Consider the following 19,256-nt stretch of genomic DNA (forward strand, 5'->3'; position numbering starts at 1 on the left):
AAGTTCATTGAAATATGGGGGAAAACTTCTTTCCAGTGAGGGTGACAGAGCCCTGGGACAGGCTGCCCAGGGAGGGTGTGGAGTTCCCTTCTCTGGAGCCATTCCAAACCCCCCTGGCTGCAGCCCTGTGGGATGTGCTCTGGGCCATCCTGCTTTAGTGGTAGTTGGACTAAGATGATCCCTAGAGGTCCCTTCCAACCCTGACCATTCTGTGAGTCTCTCATCCACTCTTCCTGGGCTCATCTTAATGAGCCAAAGCCCAGGCTGGGGTTGAGAAGGACCCATTGCCATCTGGCCCCTGGCTCCCACGGGCAGAGCTGCTGGGCAGTGCTGGCCATCTCTTGGGTAAGCACAGACCTTTGGAAGCCTGCAGTGTTGGCGATGGCCACGAAGAGCCTCCAGCCTGTCACAGGAGCACAGCTCAGGGCTTGCAATGCTGTCCCCACAGGCTATCAGTGTGAGCCCTACAACAACCCTGCTGACTTCTTCCTGGACGTCATCAACGGAGACTCCACAGCCGTGGCAGGGAGTAAGGCTGATGGACCTGACACAGGTATGAAGCTTGGGGCTGGCTGATGGACCTGACACAGGTATGAAGCTTGGGGCTGAGGGAAATCATCACCAGTGCAGGTTGCTTTAAAGGGAATAGGAAAACCCACACTCTTCCTAACTCCTGCTTTGGTCACGCGTGGAAAACAACCAGCATAACCTGGAGGAAGCACCTCATGAAAACACACACAGCCCTGCTGTACAAAACACTCCTGGCTGTGCAAGAAGTGTTTGCCTGTCACCAACAGGCATTCAGGGGTTTCTCGTGGCTTTCCATGTCTTCATAGACACCTAAACAGTTTGTGGTGTCCCTGCTCTGGTCACAACCCTCATTTCTGACAGCTCACACTCCCCCTCTAGGGTGGAGTTGAGCTCCCCCAGCTCCAAACCTGAGGGTGCACTGAGAGATTGCAACTAAGGTATGAGAGAAGGGGGAACCTGAAAGCAGAGGGGACAAAAAAAAAGAGCAGAGGTTAGAGCAGCACTGGAAGGAGATCCCGAGGTTGGTGAGGGAGAAGGGGGAGGAGATGCCCCAGCAAGAAGTTTCCCTGCAGCCCACAGGGAGATGGAGGAATGTGGCAGAGCAGGAGAGGCAAAGGGGGCACTGCATCCCATGGATGTGGACCTGCATCCCATGGCATGGTCCTGCATCCCAGGGACGTCTTCATAAACTGACCCTGGCTCCTTCTGTCTCACACTCAAGTGGCAAGGGGTTAAAGGTGGAAGAATGGTTCCCTGGGATGGCTGGGAATATAAGAAACTGTTTGGTCACCTCTCAACACAGGGACAGAGCTGCTTCCACCTTTGGGGCAAACCAAAAAAGTCCTGCAGAAGCAGAGATTATAAAACAGGACAATTGTTTCAGTTAAGGACATAACTTGGTGGGGTTAGTTTTTCCCTTGTGGGATGGTCCTTCTGTTATGGGATGGTTCTTCTGCTATGGAATGACTGCTTTCCTTCTTCCTGGGGAGGGTGGGAAGGTGGGGGAGAAATAGGAGGCCAACCTTCTCCTGATGCTTCCCTGATGCTGCAGTAAAGCAGAAATTGTCCCCAGATTGCCAAATCAAATCCCACCCAGCACGTTGTGGGTTGTTTTTTTTTTTTTTCATCCTGTCTGTTGCTGCTCCTTCACAGGACACTCTTTTTCTCATGAGTGAGAAGGGGAGTGAAAATAATGACTGTGCCATCTGCCCAACCAGCTTCACTAGGTCTTTACCAAAAGAGCAACCAGCATTTTACAAAGATGCTCACTGTGCTCATGGGCTGACTAATATTATAGGTGGCAAGACAGGCTGTGTTTGTTCTTGGAAGAGCACACAGAGGGGAAAAAATACACCAAGGCAGCTCCAGCTGAACTTTCTTGATGCCAGGCTCCAAAGTTTGACTGAGGGAGGCACGTGTGGGATCACCTGGAACTGAAAGCCTGGGAGGTGTAAGGTCGTCTGATCAGCTCTGTGAAACAGATCACTTACAGAAAGCTGGGTGTTGGGGGGGGTGTTGAGGGTGGGGAATCACTTTTTCATGAGAAGCCAGGTGGCTGTCAGTGTGAAATGTCACTGGCAGACGAGGGTTTGCCCAGTCATGCTGCTGGGAAGCCACCACCCGGGGCTCAGGTGGCACAGACAAGCCCTGAGGTTTGGTCTTACCCTCACTCTTCCCAATGGCACGAGAAGAGTCTGAGTGCAACAAATCACTGGAACTAAAAGGACCTATTAACTCTTCAGGCTTGCCAGCCCTTCCACCCTAAAGGGAATTTCTCCTGGCTTAACTCCTGAACAACCTTCCCATCCCTCACAGCTGTGTTGCATCTTCTCGGCAGGGAGCACGGAGCGGAGCAAGGAAGGGGAGAAAACCTTGGCTGAGAATTTAGCAGAGAAATACTCCAACTCGGCCTACTACCAAGAAACAAAAGCAGCATTAGAGAGCATTCCCTTGGGAAAGAGGAAGAAACCGAAGGCAGTTTTCCGGCAGATCACCTATGCCAACCCCTTCTTCCATCAGCTGAAGTGGGTGTCCAGGCGCACCTTCAAAAACCTGCTGGGAAACCCTCAGGCATCGATAGCTCAGGTGATGCTCTTGTGTGTCTCTCTCCCTTCCTGGGCTGTGATGAATCTCCTTCTTAGAGAAGTCGTGGGGGTGGTTTTGCCTCTCTCGGGATTTTAGGGCTGCAACAAGCAGGTGCCAAAGAAGGGTGGTGGAGGTCTGGAAATCTGATTCTTCGGGAGGTGTCTCGAGTAGTCCCCCATGAGCTGCATGAGTTCAGTAATTGGTTTTGGACGACTGAAAGATTCTGGCAGGCAGGATTTTTCCAGCAAGGTATTCTGTTCAACCTGGAGCAGGTGGTCTCCCAAGTAGTTCCACTCAAGAATGCTCTTCAGGCTCTTTAATTATCCAGGCTTGGCACTGGACAATTCTTCTCCCCCACCAGGAAGAGTGGACAGATGACACTTTGCATACTCAAGGAGGCTTCAGCACACCATGAAGTGCTGACAGTTGGCTCGAGGGCAGAAATATTTTTCACAGTCTCATCGTGCCTGGGTCATTTAGTCACTTGATTGCTCGTAGGATGGTGGTGTCTTCTGGAGAAGCTGCCACGAAGAGCAAGGTGAGGGTTGACACCTGCCGTGGAAGGTGAGCATGTTCTACCTAGCAGGCCCTTTGAGAGCTGCTTTTTCAGAAGAATCAACACCAGAAGTGTTGCTTTCTTCAAAGCTGCAACATCACCTTCAAAAATAGAGCATGCCTGGCTGAGCAGGAGCAGCTGATCCTCAGGAATCCCCTCCTTCATGAGCCAAACTCTCCAGGCCCAGCACCAGCAAAACTCCCACTGCAGTTCTCAACAAGAGAAGAACTGGTGCCAAGCCAAGGGGATAAATTATCTTGATCACGGCTTCCATAATGAGTGAACAAACGGCCAGTGTGGAGGGAAATGAGTCCAGAATCCCAGAGATTAAGAGGCTCTGAGGAGGTGTGTGTCTGTGTGGTGATACTGTGGAGATCCTTAATAATTGCTTTGTAAAAGCTTGACCTTGTGACAAGAATTAGACCCTCCAGGATCCCATAATCCCCCGAGGTTAATGGTCCTGACTTGTTTCTCACACTCTTGTCTATCTCCCCACCCTCATTAGGGGTGGATTTTCCAAGCACTCTGTGAGAGGTTCACAGCTCGTTAAGCCTCTTGTCACTAATCTCTTCCAAATGGGCCTTGATATGATCCCTGCTTCCCCTGCAACTGGCCTGGGAGCTGAATTATCCCTGACATCTGCTCCTTTGGGCAGGATCTCAGGGAGAGGGCACCAATGGCTCAAAGTGGTTTGGAGAAGACTCAGGCCCTGCCCACGCTTGGGAATGGCAGAACTGCCTGATACCTTCAGCTTTCCTGGGATTTCTGTCCTTTGGCACTCAGCAGTCTGATGTACACACCTCAGCATTTTCAGTTGGATCCTTGAGGACATGGAGCTCCTGGAGAGGGTCTAGAGGAGGCCATGAAGAGGATCTGAGGGCTGGAGCAGCTCTGCTCTGGAGCCAGGCTGGGAGAGTTGGGGTGTTCAGCCTGGAGAAGAGAAGGCTCCAGGGAGACCTTAGAGCACCTTCCAGGGCCTGAAGGGGCTCCAGGAAAGCTGGGGAGGGGCTTGGGACAAGGGCAGGGAGGGATGGGACCAGGGGGAAGGGTTTCCAGCTGGAAGAGGGGAGGTGGAGATGAGATGTGAGGAGGAAATTCTTTGCTGTGAGGGTGGTGAGACCCTGGCCCAGGTTGCCCAGGGAAGCTGTGGCTGCCCCATCCCTGGCAGTGTTGAAGGGCAGGTTGGATGGGGCTTGGAGCAACCTGGGCTGGTGGGAGGTGTCCCTGCCCATGGCAGGGGTGGGACTGGATGATCCTGAAGGTCCCTTCCAACCCCAACCAGTCTGTGATTCCATGATCTTGGCTACTTAAGCTGTGTTACAGGCTGCCCACACCAGCACAGCTGCAGCCCGGCTCTACAAACAACCCCATGACTTGGGGGTGTGACAGTGTCCAGCAGTGACACTCTGTGGAGTGTGACAGTGAGCTGCCACCCCCTACCTGGCAGTCAGGAGCAGCTGCTGTCACCTCCTGGTTGCCAAGGTCGGGGTGGCTCTGAGGTGTCTCCAGAGAAACACCCGCAGCAGCCGCAGCGCTGCTCTGAGGAGCTGTGCTGTGCCCCAGAGCTGCAGGGACCCTTGTCACTGGCAGCAGATGAGGGGCATCACCAGCTGTCCCTGTAGGATGAATGGTGGAGGGTGCCAGCAGGGAGAGGGGAACTGTGTTGCCTCCAATTAACTGTCCCCAGTTAACTTCACCACGACCTCCAGCCGTGGCTGAAGCAGCGGTGGGGCAGAGGAGCCTGGCTGAGGTGGACACGGTGCTGGGGTTCCTCTGGGGAAGGCTGCTGTGCAGTCTTTCTAACCCACCCCACCAAGCTCCTTGTCCTCCTCGGTTCCCTCAGCTCCTAGAGCTGGGCTGGCAGGGAGGAGCTGTGACACTGCTGCAGGAACGGGGTGGGGAATCCTGCCAGTGCCACCACGGAGGAGTGAGGAGCTTCAGCTGAAGCTCTGGTCCTGTCCTGCCTTTCTAGCTTACCCATGTGAGGACACAGGGGCTGGCTGCCCTGGGGGCAGGTGGCACAGGGGACTGTCTCATAGAATCATAGAATCCCAGGGGTTGGAAGGGACCTCAAAAGATCATCTAGTCCAACCCCCCTGCCAGAGCAGGGTCACCCAGAGCACATCACACAGGAAGGCGTCCAGGTGGGTTTTGAATGTCTCCAGTGAAGAAGACTCCACAACCTCTCTGGGCAGCCTGTTCCAGGGCTCTGTCACTCTCACAGTAAAAAATTTTTTTCGAATATTCACCTTGAACCTCCTATGCTCCAATTTGATCCCATTACCCCTTGTCCTATCACTGGTCATCACTGAAAAAAGCTGAACTCCATCTCCCTGACACTCACCCTTTACGTATTTGTAAACATTGATGAGGTCACCCCTCAGTCTCCTCCAAGCTCAAGAGACCCAGCTCCCTCAGCCTTTCCTCATCAGGGAGATGTTCCACTCCCTCCATCATCTCTGTGGCCCTGCCCTGGACTCTCTCAAGCAGTTCCCTGTCCTTCCTGAACTGAGGGGCCCAGAACTGGACACAATACTCCAGATGTGGCCTCACCAATGCAGAATAGAGGGGGAGGAGACACCCCTCCGAGGCCACCCTGGCAACCTGAGCTGCCCCACCAACCTCTTCCCAGCTGGGGCAGCTTCTCTCCTCTCTGCAGGCACTTCCCGCCCGTCTACACCTATTTCAAAACAAACTCCTGAAGCTTTCAAAGCCCCTGAGAGTTAACAGTTGTGCTCTCCTTTTCTTCCTTTCAGCTGTGTGTCACTGCTTTCCTGGGACTAGTTGTGGGCTGCATTTTCTTTGGGCTTAAAGAGGACTTCACTGGACTGCAGAACAGGTCAGTTTAGGGAATGGATCTCCACAAATGGGATTAAAGCTCCCCCTCCTTGTTGGATAAAAGAAGGGAGGAGCTTGGAGGCTGAGGAGGAACCTGCCAGCTCCTTAGAATCATAGAATCATAGAATCATAGAATCCCAGGGGTTGGAAGGGACCTCAAAAGATCATCTAGTCCAACCCCCCCTGCCAGAGCAGGGTCACCCAGAGCACATCACACAGGAAGGTGTCCAGGCGGTTTTGAATGTCTCCAGTGAAGAAGACTCCACAACCTCTCTGGGCAGCCTGTCCCAGGGCTCTGTCACTCTCACAGTAAAAATTTTTTTTCTGATATTCACCTTAAACCTCCTATGCTCCAATTTGTATCCATTACTCCTTGTCCTATCACTGGTCATCACTGAAAAAAGCTGAACTCCATCTTCTTGACACTCACCCTTTACGTATTTGTAAACACTGATGAGGTCACCCCTCAGTCTCCTCTTCTTCAAGCTCAAGAGACCCAGCTCCCTCAGCCTTTCCTCATCAGGGAGATGTTCCACTCCCTTCATCATCTCTGTGGCTCTGCGCTGGACTCTTTCAAGCAGTTCCCTGTCCTTCTTGAACTTGAACTTCTTGAACTTAGGAAATATATCTCCCTCTGGGAAGGAAATGCTTCCCTGCTCAGCAGGAGGTGAGGTCCAGCCTCACTTATGAGGCTCTGAAGTGAGGATGTTCTCCTGCTGCTGGGAAGGTCCCTGCAGAGCTCTGCCCTGCCAGGCTGAAACCAGTCCCAGTGAAGTGGGTGCTGTTGGTTCTTGGGGACACACACACACACACACACACACTTCTCAAGTGCCAGTTGGGGTGCTGGAAAGGCTGAGCAGCAGAGGCTGCATCCAAAAGGTTTGGGGCAGCTTGGCAGGGTTTTTTCCTTTCTCTTCTGTGAAAAACTCCCCGAGATAAAAAGAAATGCCCAGGGTTAAAAACCAGGGAGACTTGGCTGCATAAAGCTGGGCGACTAGAGCTCTGATCTTGCAGCTACAGCCACAGCTGGGTTGACCAGCAGCAAGGCAGAAGGTGCAGATTGTCAAGCTGCTCTGAGCTGTCATGTTGACATCTTCAGGTCCAGGGCCTAACAACTGGGTTTGCAGCTGAGAAAGCTCTGGCTCCTTAGGCTTCAACACATCTTAGCATTGATTTTTCAAGTGGCCCAGGGTTAAATGGGGTAGGAAAGTGTGAGAGCAAAGCCCTGAGTGCTAGTGGAAAGGGGTTGAGAACAACTCCTCCTGTTGCTGATTCCGTTCCCCGTGAGCTCCTCAGAGGCTGAGAAGTTGGAATAGGTCAGGAAATCGTATAAAAAAAAGCCAAGTCACACACTCCCCTTGTCTGTGAAGAGCAAGTTCTGCCTGGGCCATGTCTGCTTCAGGCTGGTTAGGGACTCAGACTTGTAGCCAAGCATTTTCCTGTGGGATTCAGGATGGGAGGTCCCAGAGCTCCAGGCACTACAGGGGGATTGATGTGTGCTGGGGGGGGGGGTGGGGTGGGTGGGTGGGTGTCATTTTTAACCCCATTTTGAACAACAGCTTTGCTGCTTTGCTTTTTTTTCTAGGGTGGGGGCACTGTTCTTTCTGACCACCAACCAGTGTTTCAGCAGCATCTCAGCCATCGAGCTCTTCGTGGTGGAAAAAAAGATCTTTCTGTAAGTAAAACGGGCAAGAGGGTGGTCAGGTTAGGTGTTAGGGAGCTGGTTTCTTGGCCCTGCTGCAGCTCATTGTCACTTCAGTGCACCCCGGGCTGAGGTTTTGACTTGTTTCACTGGTAGTTCTCCTTGCACTTGGATCCTTTTAGCCTGCTAACCAGTCGTCTGTGGGTCCCCCAGAAACTACCTGGTTGCACATGGCTCAGAGTTGAAAGCTATGAAGAGATGGAGGGGAAAAACAAACAAGCCACCAGCCTGAGTACTCAGTTTGGGTAGGGATTAAGAAGTTTGGGGCTTGCTCAGGAGGACAGGACATGCTGCCTAGCTGGATTCTTTAAAGCTGTGCAGGTCACACTGTACAGGAAAGGAAAAGGGTGTGACAGAATCCTAGAAGGCCAGGGTGGAAGGGACCTCAAGGCTCATCTGGTCCAACCTTTCTAGGTGCTACTGCAGTTTACATGAGGAGGCCCAGCACCCTGTCAAGCTGAGGCTTCAAACTGTCCAATTTCAGCTTTCCCCCCTCTCTCTCTGCTTTGACAACATGATACATCCAGTTCCTAAAACTGATCCCCACCAGTGTCCATCTTCATTCGTGTGTTCAAGTGTCACCGTGTCAGTCTGTGGCTTCCTGGACACTTGCATCACAGCCTAACCATGAGAAGAACTGTTGGTTGGGTTGGTTTTTTTTTTCCCCCAGTTTGAGCTAGAGTCTCCAGAGGAAAAGAACTTCATTATTTCCTGGTGATGAAATGGGTCTCTTTGTGTTCCAGACACGAATATATCAGTGGGTACTACAGAACATCTGTGTATTTCATCTCCAAGCTGATGGCTGATTTGATACCCATGAGGACCATGCCAAGCATCATCTTCACCTGCATCATTTACTTCATGTTGGGCAAGTATGGTCTCCCACAGTCCCAGTCCCACCTCCCCAAGAGATCTGGCCATGGCAGGGGTGGCTGTGCTGGCTTTTAGCCCAGGAGGGACACCCTTTTAAAGGGTTTCAGCATTCATGTCAGAATCTGGGAGGTGTCTCATCTCCACTGTCCTTAGAAGGAAGGATGGCATCACCATTACTAGATAGGTTTGATTTGTTCATTTTCCTTTTCTGGCCATCTGAGCTTCTGGGGACTTTTAGGAAGTACTTTTGGAGGAACCTCATGAGGTTCAACAAGAGCAAGTGCAGAGCCCTGCACCTGGGAAGGAACAAGAACATGCACCAGGACAGGCCAGGAGGTGATCTGCTAGGGAGCAGCTCTGTGGAGAGGGACCTTGGAGTCCTGGGAGACAAGTTATTCATGGGACAACAAAGTGCCCTTGTGGCCAAGAAGGCCAATGGTATCTTGGGGTGCATTAAGAGGAGTGTCTCCAGCAGGTCAAGGGAGGTTCTCCTCCCCCTCTGCTCAGCCCCAGTGAGACCTCACTTGGAGTGTTGTGTCCAGTTCTGGGCTCCCCAGTTCCAGAGGGATCTACTGGAGAGAGTCCAAGGGAGGCTATGAGGATGATGAAGGGACTGGAACACCTGCCTGATGAGGAAAGGCTGAGAGACCTGGGGCTGTTCAGTCTGGAGAAAAGACTGAGGGGGGATCTAATTCATGTCTATCAATACATGAGGGCAGCAAGAAGGCAGGGACAAGCTCTTGTCACTTGTGCCCTGGGACAGGACGAGGGGCAATGGATTCAAACTGGAGCCCAGGAAGTTCCACCTCAACATGAGGAAGAGCTTCTTCACTGTGAGGGTGACAGAGCCCTGGGACAGGCTGCCCAGAGAGGCTGTGGAGTCTCCTTCTCTGGAGACTTTCCAGACCTGTCTGGATGCCTTTCTGAGTGACCTGCCCTGGTTTTTTTTTGGTCCTGCTCTGGCAGGGGGGTTGGACTCAATGATCTCCAGAGGTCCCTTCCAACCCCTGACATGCTGTGATCCTGTGACTCTCTTTTTCATCCCTGCAAGACCTACCACAGAAATGCTTTTGTTTCGAGAGCTAAAGATGGTTTGAATTAACAGTAGCTTGTTCCTCCTGGGGAAATGCCTTTTGGAGGCTGAGCAGGCTTTGGGAATGGCTGGCACCAACTTCTACAACCCCAGAAGACCTTCAAATGTCACCCTCAAAACATGTCCCAGGCAGAGCACTTCTCTAGGGGAAGCTTTCAGATTGTGACCTCCTTTGGGGGTGTCCCAAAAGCTGGGAAGTGCAAGCAAAAGCTCAAAAGTAATCACAGCTCTCTTCAGCCTGAGTATTTTTCCCTCAGGCCCATCAAGGCCTCATCAGCAAGAGGTTCTCAGGCTGTGACACTAGAGTGGGACAGACCTGGCCACAAACCCACAGCCACCCCAAGGCCAGCTCTGCTGGCAGCACCTGCTGCTCGTGGAAGTGCCCTAGAACCTTCTCCTTTGATAGACAACCTGAAGCCATGGTGCAGCCTTCACCTCGGGCTGCGTGGAGCCCAGCACAGTAGAACTTCCACCCACCCTGCTGTCTCCAGTGTTCCTGCAGCTCCAGGCAGGCTGCTGGTTCCTCCTGTCCTCTCTGGAGAGGACACACAGGTCTGGGCTGCCACGTGCTCTGCAGGGCAGGATGCAGCACCTCAGCCACGAGAGTGTCCAGGCTGGGGTGGAGCTTTTCCTGCTGAAACCCTTGCTCTGATTTCTCAGGTTTGAAACCGACAGGAGAAGCCTTCTTCACCATGATGTTTACCCTCATGATGGTGTCCTACACAGCCACCTCCATGGCCCTGGCCATTGCAGCAGGGCAGAGCGTGGTGTCTGTGGCCAACCTGCTGATGACTATCACCTTTGTTTTTATGATTGTGAGTAGCACCTTGTCCCACACACCTCTGGAAGCCTAGAAATGCTGGCAGCTGGCAATCCTGCCAGCCCAGAGTTCAGCTGAATCCTGCAAAGAAGCTGTGGGGTGGAGGGAGGGTGGGTTCCTCTGCCCCCTTCCCCAGCCTGGGAAGCAGAGGAGCAGCCTCCAGCTGCACTTTTGTTCCACCTCCTTTAACTGGGGAAGCAGCTCTGGGGAAAAAGACCTGGGAGTCCTGGTGGACAAAGGGCTGAGCATGAGCCAACAAGGTGCCCTCACGGGCAAGAGGGACAGTGCCATCCTGGGGGGGCATCAAGAAGAGCGTGGCCAGCAGGTCAAGGGAGGTTCTCCTGCCCCTCTCCTCTGCCCTGGGGAGGCCTCACCTGGAGCCCTGTGAGCAGGTCTGGGCTCCCCAGTTCAAGGACAAGGAGCTACTGGAGAGAGTCCAGCACAGGGACACTGAGATGAGGAAGGGGCTGGAGCATCTGCCTGTGAGGAGAGGCTGGGAGAGCTGGGGCTGCTCAGCTGAGAGAAAAGGAGGCTGAGGGGGGAGCTCATCAGTGCTGATCAATATCTCCAGGGGGTGGCAGGAGGATGGGCCAGACTCTGCTCAGGGGTGTCCAGGGACAGGACAAGGGGCAATGGGCACAAACTGGTGCACAGGAGGTTGAACCTGAATCTGAGAAAACACTTCATCCCTCTGAGGGGACCAGACACTGGAACAGGCTGCCCAGGGAGGTTGTGGAGTCTCCATCCCTGGAGACATCCCCACCCAGCCTGGACATGTTCCTGTGGGATCTGCTCTGGGGGATCCTGCTCTATCAGAGGGGTTGGACTGGGTGATCTCCAGAGGTCCCTTCCAGCCCCCCCCACCCTGGGGTTCTGTGACACAGACAAATGGCTGAGGACATGTCCTGCAGCCTCCTGTTCCCTGCCACCCTCCCCACGTCACCTCCCCAGCTGCAGAGCCAGCTGTGGGGCACAGTAGAAGCAGACACCACTCCAACAGCTGCAGGCAGAAGTCCAGCCCCGTAAGAACCAGCAGCAGAAGCCCACCTTGCCTCAGGCTCAGGGCACACGAGCAGAACTCGGAGCACATCTCCAGCTGCTCCACACACCAGGCCAGCAGCAACAGCTCAATGAACCTGTCTGGGGAACCCCCTAGGCTAGAAGCATCTGGGTTCAAGGCACAGGTGAAAGCACTTCCCCCCCTTCCTCATGGGGGCATGACCCATAGCTGGGTCACAGAAATGATTCCTCCCCTCTCCCCTGGGCTTCCACTGGAAGAGTTTCTTCCTCTAGAAATGCCTTCCCATTTGGCTTCAACCTGAAGGGGCCGTGCCAAGGACCAGGGAAGGACGTGTGGGATGTGCATTTCTGTTTTGTTGTTGTGGCTTGTGTTTTTTTGGTCATCCTTGCCTCTAGATTTTCTCTGGGTTGCTGGTCAATCTCACGAGCATCATGTCCTGGCTCTCCTGGCTCAAATACTTCAGCATCCCTCGATATGGAATGACAGTAAGTGCTGTGCTGCCCTGGGCACAGGCTGGGAAAAGATCTACTGGGGTGTTTTTTACTCATGATAAAGAACCCTCCAGCCTTTCTGGCCTCACGAGCAAAAAGGGGAGCTAATCAAATCCAGCACCCCCAGTGTCTTGAAACAAGAAGAGCTTCTCATCCACCAGCACTTCTGTAACTTGGAGACCCCTGAGAGAGACACCAAACAACTACACCAGCTGGGATGCAGTTGGAGCAGAACAAACATCCCTAAAAAACCAATTCTTCTCTTTCCCATCAGTCAAGCCAAAACTTGCCAAGCTCCAACTTCTCTCCTACCTTTTTTGATCGTTTTAAGCCAGGGTGATGTTTTGCAGAGAAATTTGGGCTTGCCTGTGCAGAAGTAGTTTAGCCTGGGGGAGGTGTTCAACCCTGGTGGTGCCTTCTTGAAAGAACTTGGTTACAAACTGGGGATCTGGCCAAGACAGCAGATACTGATCCCATCCCATTTTTGGAAGGAATCTGAATCAAATCCCAGCTCAGCTGGTTGATGTATCGTTCCTTTAGCAGCTCAGTTCTATTGTCACTCTTTTCTTTCACAAGGCTTTGCAGATCAATGAGTTGACTGGCTTGAACTTCTGTGGCAGCAGCAACAGGACAGGGGTGGTCAGTGGTGGCAACTACCCACAGATCAGCCAGCCGTGAGTATTTTGGTGCATGAAAGTGAATCCCACCCCTGGTGGCTTATGAAGTGCTGAACTGTTGTATCACATGGGAAGGACATGGAGCTTTTGGAGAGAGTCCAGAGGAGGCCACGGAGATGATGGGAGGGCTGGAGCAGCTCTGCTCTGGAGACAGGCTGGGAGAGTTGGGGTGTTCAGCCTGGAGAAGAGAAGGCTCCAGGGAGACCTGAGAGCAGCTTCCAGGGCCTGAAGGGGCTCCAGGAAAGCTGGGGAGGGGCTTGGGACAAGGGCAGGGAGGGAGAGGACAAGGGGGGATGGATGAAAACTGGAAGAGGGAGATTGAGGTGAGACATGAGGAGGAAATTCTTTGTTGTGAGGGTGGGGAGAGCCTGGCCCAGGTTGCCCAGGGAAGCTGTGGCTGCCCCATCCCTGCCAGTGTTGAAGGGCAGGTTGGATGGGGCTTGAAGCAGCCTGGGCTGCTGGGAGGTGTCCCTGCCCATGCAGGGGGTGGGACTGGATGATCTTGAAGGTCCTTTCCAACCCAAACCATTCCATGATGTGATCTGATAGTAACATTCAGCTGGTGTTTGCCTGGCCTCCTATAGGCATGAAATCACACAACAGGGTCTTTCTAGAATCTCCCAACCAAGGGAGCTGGACACACAGGTGTGTGTTTCTCCCTAGGTGGTGCACAGGAGAAGAGTATCTGAAGAACCAAGGAATTGATGCAAGTAGCTGGGGCCTGTGGCAGAACCACCTGGCTCTGGCCTGCATGACACTACTGTTCCTTGCCATTGCCTACCTGAAGCTGCACCTCATGAAGAAGTTCTCCTAAGGCCAGGATGAAGACATGAAGACCAAAAAAAAAATAATCCCACTGTTCAGTTGGCTGAGAAACTGACCTGGTTCTTTTGTTTTTTTTAAGAGACCTTCCTTTGTGCTTCGGTTTGGGATGACCCAAGTTGACCCCGTGCATGCCACCCTGGGGTGGGAAATGCTGGGTGTTCTGGTGCTTTGCTGAGAGCTCTAGGAGGGCCTCATTTTCTCTTTGCCACGACGAGTTTACAACTGCTCAGTTCTTCAAGAGACCGTTCAGCCTTTCTACGTGTTCTTGCTTTAAATTTCTTAAACAACGACTCTCATATTTAATGGCTCCCTCTGAAAAGAAAGAAGATATAAATGGTTCCATGCTTTGATCAGCACATTCACTGGCAGGTAATTCAGCCCACAGTGGTGCTTCTCAGGACACCAGTGTAGTCTTGACTGCTGGTGTGGTCACAATGTCTACAAGAGAGTGACAGCAACACCCTCTCCCCCCCCAGGGCACGTCTCTATTTAGGAACAACCACTGCTCCACTGTGCTCAGCTGGTGCCATCCAGGTTTCTTCTTACCAGGCTTGAGGGGTAGAAACACTGTTTTTACAAACAAAAGGCAACTCTGTGCTTCCTCACTCTGCCAGTTTGCAGGGTTCTTGGACTGAAATGTGCCTTTTTCTCTCTTACCTGCAAATCCTGCTCAGCAGCACTTCCAGCTGGGATCTCTGCCCTTTTCACTCCCCATCATTAATTCATGCAATAAAGTTTTGGCCTGTTGAAAAGACCTGGTGCTTCGTTTGGGCTGTGGTCTGCAGACTCCTCAAACTGCCCTCCCTCCTCTTGAGCTGATTCAGGAGGTGCAGGGACACGATGGGGAACACTTGCCTGGCTGCACTGCTTCTCCAGGCTACCAGCCATCTGCCAGGGAAAAGCCCCACTCCTTGCTTACCCTCCACCTGGGAGCCCGTCCAGTTTTCTCCTGGTTTGCAGCCTGAAAGACAGAAATGAAAACGATGGTTGTGATCCAAAGGATTCTCCAGGCTGGGAGAGTTGGGGTGTTCAGCCTGGAGAAGAGAAGGCTCCAGGGAGACCTTAGAGCACCTTCCAGTGCCTGAAGGGGCTCCAGGAAAGCTGGGGAGGGGCTTGGGACAAGGGCAGGGAGGGAGAGGAGAAGGGGGGATGGATGAAAACTGGAAGAGGGAGAATCAGGTGAGACATGAGGAGGGAATTCTGGAGTGTGATGGTGGTGAGACCCTGGCCTAGGTTGCCCAGGGAAGCTGTGGCTGCCCCATCCCTGGCAGTGTTGAAGGGCAGGTTGGATGGGGCTTGGAGCAGCCTGGGCTGGTGGGGGGTGTCTCTGCCCATGCAGGGGGGTTGGATCTAAATGACCTTGAAGGTCCCTTCCAAACCAAACCATTCCATGATTTTATGACTACCAATGAAATTTTGGCTCCTACAACTATGGTGAAGAATTTGATCAATCTGATTGCAGAGTTGCTCCCCTAAGAGTTTGATGGCTGGATTGTGCTGCTGTGTGAGCACTGTCCTCGCAATCCCTGGCAGGAAAGAAGCTACAAAGTGGTGCACTTGGGAGTAACAGACTCTGTCCTTCCCTTGAGATGAAGGAGAACTCTTCCTGGACAAGAGCTCTGGGATTTGCAGTGCTCACACTCTCTGCCTCTAGTGGGAATTAAATCATACAGGTAGATGTTTATTAATTGCACCAGTTAACTACGGAGTGAAATTCAGAGTTGAGTGTTAGACAGTGCAGGAAGAGATGTTTGTTTTGCATAGATGCATTTGAGATGATCAACTGCTAAAATGCAGCTAAAAAATGCAGTAAAAAGCAATAAAAGTTTAGGGGTTTCTTGTTGAGTCCATTCAAGAGGTGAGTAGTTTCACTTCATCTGGTGATTTCCTTCCTCAGAAGCCACTGTTGTGTCCTGAACCTTATTTTCAGATTGGAATCACATTTTCAACTTCAATGCTGAAAAATTAAGGACCAGCTACAACTACTGGGGTTAGAGAGATGGACAGTTTTAAAACTGGGCTGCTGGATTTGTTTTCTCTAAAGACAGCCTCTCTAATTGAGTCCCTCCCCCCAGCTTTCCTGGAGCCCCTTCAGGCCCTGGAAGGTGCTCTAAGGTCTCCCTGGAGCCTTCTCTTCTCCAGGCTGAACACCCCACCTCTCCCAGCCTGGCTCCAGAGCAGAGCTGCTCCAGCCCTCCCATCATCTCCGTGGCCTCCTCTGGACTCTCTCCAGCAGCTCCATGTCCTTGTGTTGGGGGCTCCAGAGCTGGAGCCAGCTCTGCAGGCAGGGTCTGACACTCCCTGGCCCTGCTGCCCAAGCTGCTTGTGCTGCAGCCCAGGACAGGGTTGGTTTCTGGGCACCAGCATCACGTTGGAGCTTCTCATCCAACACCACCCCCAAGTCCTCCTCCTCAGGGCTGCTCTCAATCCATGTCATGTCAGACTTCACTGTCACACCTTAAATGAAGATGATCTTCTCTTTTTACCCAGCATTTCAAGATGTATCAGGATCAAAGAAGACAGGACTAATAAATTGCTTCCAGCTGAGCAGCCATGGCAGAGTGTTTTCTTCTACAGTGGAAAAACTGAAACTGGCAGCTGGTGCTGATTGCTAACCTGTCCTCATGCAAGATTAAAGTTGGAGCAGCAGGCTCAGGAGGGCAGAGAGATGAGAATTTCCCCTTTCTGCTCTTTTTCTGTCATTCCAGTGGAAAGCTGCACAAATCAGGCTGAAAGGCAGAAGTGAAATAAGACACAAACTTCTGGTTCTCTCCTTTTCTTTGGGCACTGACTGGTTCATCTCTCTTGCACAAGCCAGGAGATACAGCATCTGCACAGGTCCTGTAACTTGTACCTGTATGAGCAAGGAAAGAAGGGGGGAAGTAATTAGTAGAAGGGAAATGAGTCCAGAATCCCAGAGATTAAGAGGCTCTGAGGAGGTGTGTGTCTGTGTGGTGATACTGTGGAGATCCTTAATAATTGCTTTGTAAAAGCTTGACCTTGTGACAAGAATTAGACCCTCCAGGATCCCATAATCCCCCGAGGTTAATGGTCCTGACTTGTTTCTCACACTCTTGTCTATCTCCCCACCCTCATTAGGGGTGGATTTTCCAAGCACTCTGTGAGAGGTTCACAGCTCGTTAAGCCTCTTGTCACTAATCTCTTCCAAATGGGCCTTGATATGATCCCTGCTTCCCCCTGCAACTGGCCTGGGAGCTGAATTATCCCTGACATCTGCTCCTTTGGGCAGGATCTCAGGGAGAGGGCACCAATGGCTCAAAGTGGTTTGGAGAAGACTCAGGCCCTGCCCACGCTTGGGAATGGCAGAACTGCCTGATACCTTCAGCTTTCCTGGGATCTCTGTCATTTGAACTTAGCATCAAACACTTGTGATTTCCAGAATGCAATGATCCTAATTCTGTCATTAACTTGACTGAAATCTTGCTTTTGTGTCTTGAAATTCCTGCTTTGGTTTGCTTCCATGTCACAGGGAGTGATTTAATCCGGAGTCCAGGCAGCTTTAAAATACTTACTTATGTTTAGGTTTAATGTAAAATTAATCCATCTGGCAGAAGGTTTTTTTTTTTTTTTCTTTTAAATCCTCCTTCTGAACCACTTTAAAATAATTAAAAATAAATCACAAGCTGAAGGCTGCTCTTCTAAAGAGGTACTGCAATTAGTTGGAATTTACTCCTTTGAAGGAAGCTTTGTCCTTACAAGAATCTTAGTGCTTTTAAGTTTTATTGAGTAGAGGAAGTAAAGGGTTTTGTCTTTTCAGTGCTTGTCACCTCCCAGTAGAGCAGGTTGCTCCAAGCTCCATCCAGCCTGCCCTTGAGCACTTCCAGGGTGGAGCTTCCACAGCTTCATACTCTCCATATCACCCCAAGCTTGTTTGGCTCTACAGGGAGTTGTGGCTGGAGAGGAGATGATCAAGATCAACACATGGTTGTTGTCTAATTCTTGCCACAGAAGTTGATAGAAGTTGAAGTTGATGGCAATTTGATTCGTGGATCCACATTTACAACTGGCTGTGGGTTCAACAGGAGGTCACCTTTCCAGCAGCCTTACTGAGCTTTCCACCTGTGCACCAGTGTTTCCCAGTTCCTCCAGTAATGGGAGTAACTCCCAGTCACTCCTGTTAGAAATGCAATGCAGTGTTGTTTTCACATCCTAGTGCTGGAAGCAGAGTGTTGCGGGTTTTTTTATACCCTAGGGTTAGGAATATAATAGTTTGTTTAAGAGAAGTGAGGTCTCTGCACATCCCAGTGACACCTGGGGTGGTTTATGGGCCAAGAGACTGAGGGGCTGAATTGGGCTCCATCTGGGGGATCCCAACATGGAGCAGAACAAGGGAGTCCTACCAGCACCGAGTGCTGCCAGACTGGCCATGTTAAGACTCCAGTAGGAGCTGAAGGCCAGCTCAGCCAAGTGGTTCATCACCACTGACATCACCAAGGGGTTTTTAATCTGTCCCCCTGGCATCTAGGGTTAAGTGCCAGGGGTTAAGGGTCTAGGGTTCAGCATCTGGTGTTACGTGTCTATGGATAAGCTTTTAGGCTTAATGGTTTAGTGTTAAGGGTCTTGGGTTAAGTGTCCAGAGTTAAGGGTCTAGAGTTAAGAGTCTAGTGTTAAAGGTCAAGGGTTAATGGTCTAGGGTTAAGGGTCTTGGGTTAAGGGTTTAGGGTTAAGTGCCTGGGGTTAAAGGTCTAGGTTATAGCATCCAGTAGTAAAGGTTTACGCTTCAGGGTCTGGAGTTAAGTGTCTGGGGTTAAGTGCTCAAGGGTTAAGGGTCTAGGGTAAAGCATCTGGAATTAAGCCTCTAGTTTTAAGGGTCTAGGGTTAACTGTCTAAGGTTAAGGATCTTGACTTAAGGATCTTGACTTAAGCTTAAAAGACTAGGTTTAAGCCTCTAGGGTTAAGGGCCTAGGGTCTAGCATCCAGGGTTAAGTGCCAAGTGTTAAGGGCCTATGGTTAAGCTTTTAGGCTTAAGTGTTTAGGGTTAAGGGTCTAGGATTGAGGGTCAAGAGATGAATGTCCAGAGTTAAGGGTCTAGGGTTAAGAGAGACTAGTGTTAAGGGCCAAAAGCTAACGGGCTAGGGTTAAGGGTCTTGGGTTAAGGGTCTAGGTTTAAGCATCTGAGGTTAAAGGTCTAGGTTATAGCATCCAGTGGTAAGGATATAGGCTTAAGGGTCTGGAGTGAAGCATCTAGGGTCTAGGGTTAAGTGCCAAGGGTTAAGAGTTTAGGGTGAAGGGTCTAGGGTTAAGAGTCTAGTGTTAAGGGCCAAAGGTGAAGGGTCTTGGGTTAAATGTCTGGGGTTAAAGATCTAGGTTGAGAGTCTAGGGTTAAGGGTCTGGAGCTAAGCATCTAGTTTTAAGGTCTAGGGTTAATGGTCTAAGTTTAAGGATCTTGACTTAAGGGTCAAGCATTTAGACTCTAGGGTTAAGGGTCCAGGGTTAAGCATTGAGGGTCTAGTGTCTAGGGTTAAGTGCCAAAGGGTTAAGGGTCTGGTGTTTAGGGTCTATGGATGAGCTTTTAGGCTTAAGCATTTAGTGTGAAGGGTCTTGGCTTAAGAATCTAGGGTTATGGATCTAGGGTTAAGGTTCAAGAGATAAGTGTCCAGAGTTTGTGGTCTAGGGTTAAGAATCTTGGGTTAAGGGTCTAGGTTGAAGGGTGTGGAGTTAAGGGTCTAGTGTTAAGTGTCTATGGTTAAGACTCAAGGGTTTGAGGGTCTAGGGTTCAGGGT

At 51.4% G+C, this 19,256-nt stretch overlaps 1 protein-coding gene across 1 annotated transcript in view; it reads left to right on the forward strand.

The window, feature by feature from the left end:
* The window catches only part of ABCG2 (ATP binding cassette subfamily G member 2 (Junior blood group)), a 28,052-nt gene extending 13,783 nt beyond the window's left edge, over positions 1-14,269 (forward strand). The window contains exons 8-16 of the mRNA XM_051619506.1: positions 449-553; positions 2,369-2,616; positions 5,929-6,011; positions 7,596-7,685; positions 8,456-8,580; positions 10,339-10,493; positions 11,915-12,004; positions 12,587-12,684; positions 13,351-14,269. Coding sequence (XP_051475466.1) covers positions 449-553; positions 2,369-2,616; positions 5,929-6,011; positions 7,596-7,685; positions 8,456-8,580; positions 10,339-10,493; positions 11,915-12,004; positions 12,587-12,684; positions 13,351-13,501 — 1,145 coding nt within the window. The 3' untranslated portion in view covers positions 13,502-14,269. The remainder of the gene's footprint in view (positions 1-448; positions 554-2,368; positions 2,617-5,928; positions 6,012-7,595; positions 7,686-8,455; positions 8,581-10,338; positions 10,494-11,914; positions 12,005-12,586; positions 12,685-13,350) is intronic.
* Positions 14,270-19,256: the final 4,987 nt, after the last annotated feature.

The sequence above is a fragment of the Apus apus genome, chromosome 4 (genome assembly GCF_020740795.1).
Source record: "Apus apus isolate bApuApu2 chromosome 4, bApuApu2.pri.cur, whole genome shotgun sequence".
Taxonomy (NCBI): Eukaryota; Metazoa; Chordata; class Aves; order Apodiformes; family Apodidae; genus Apus; species Apus apus.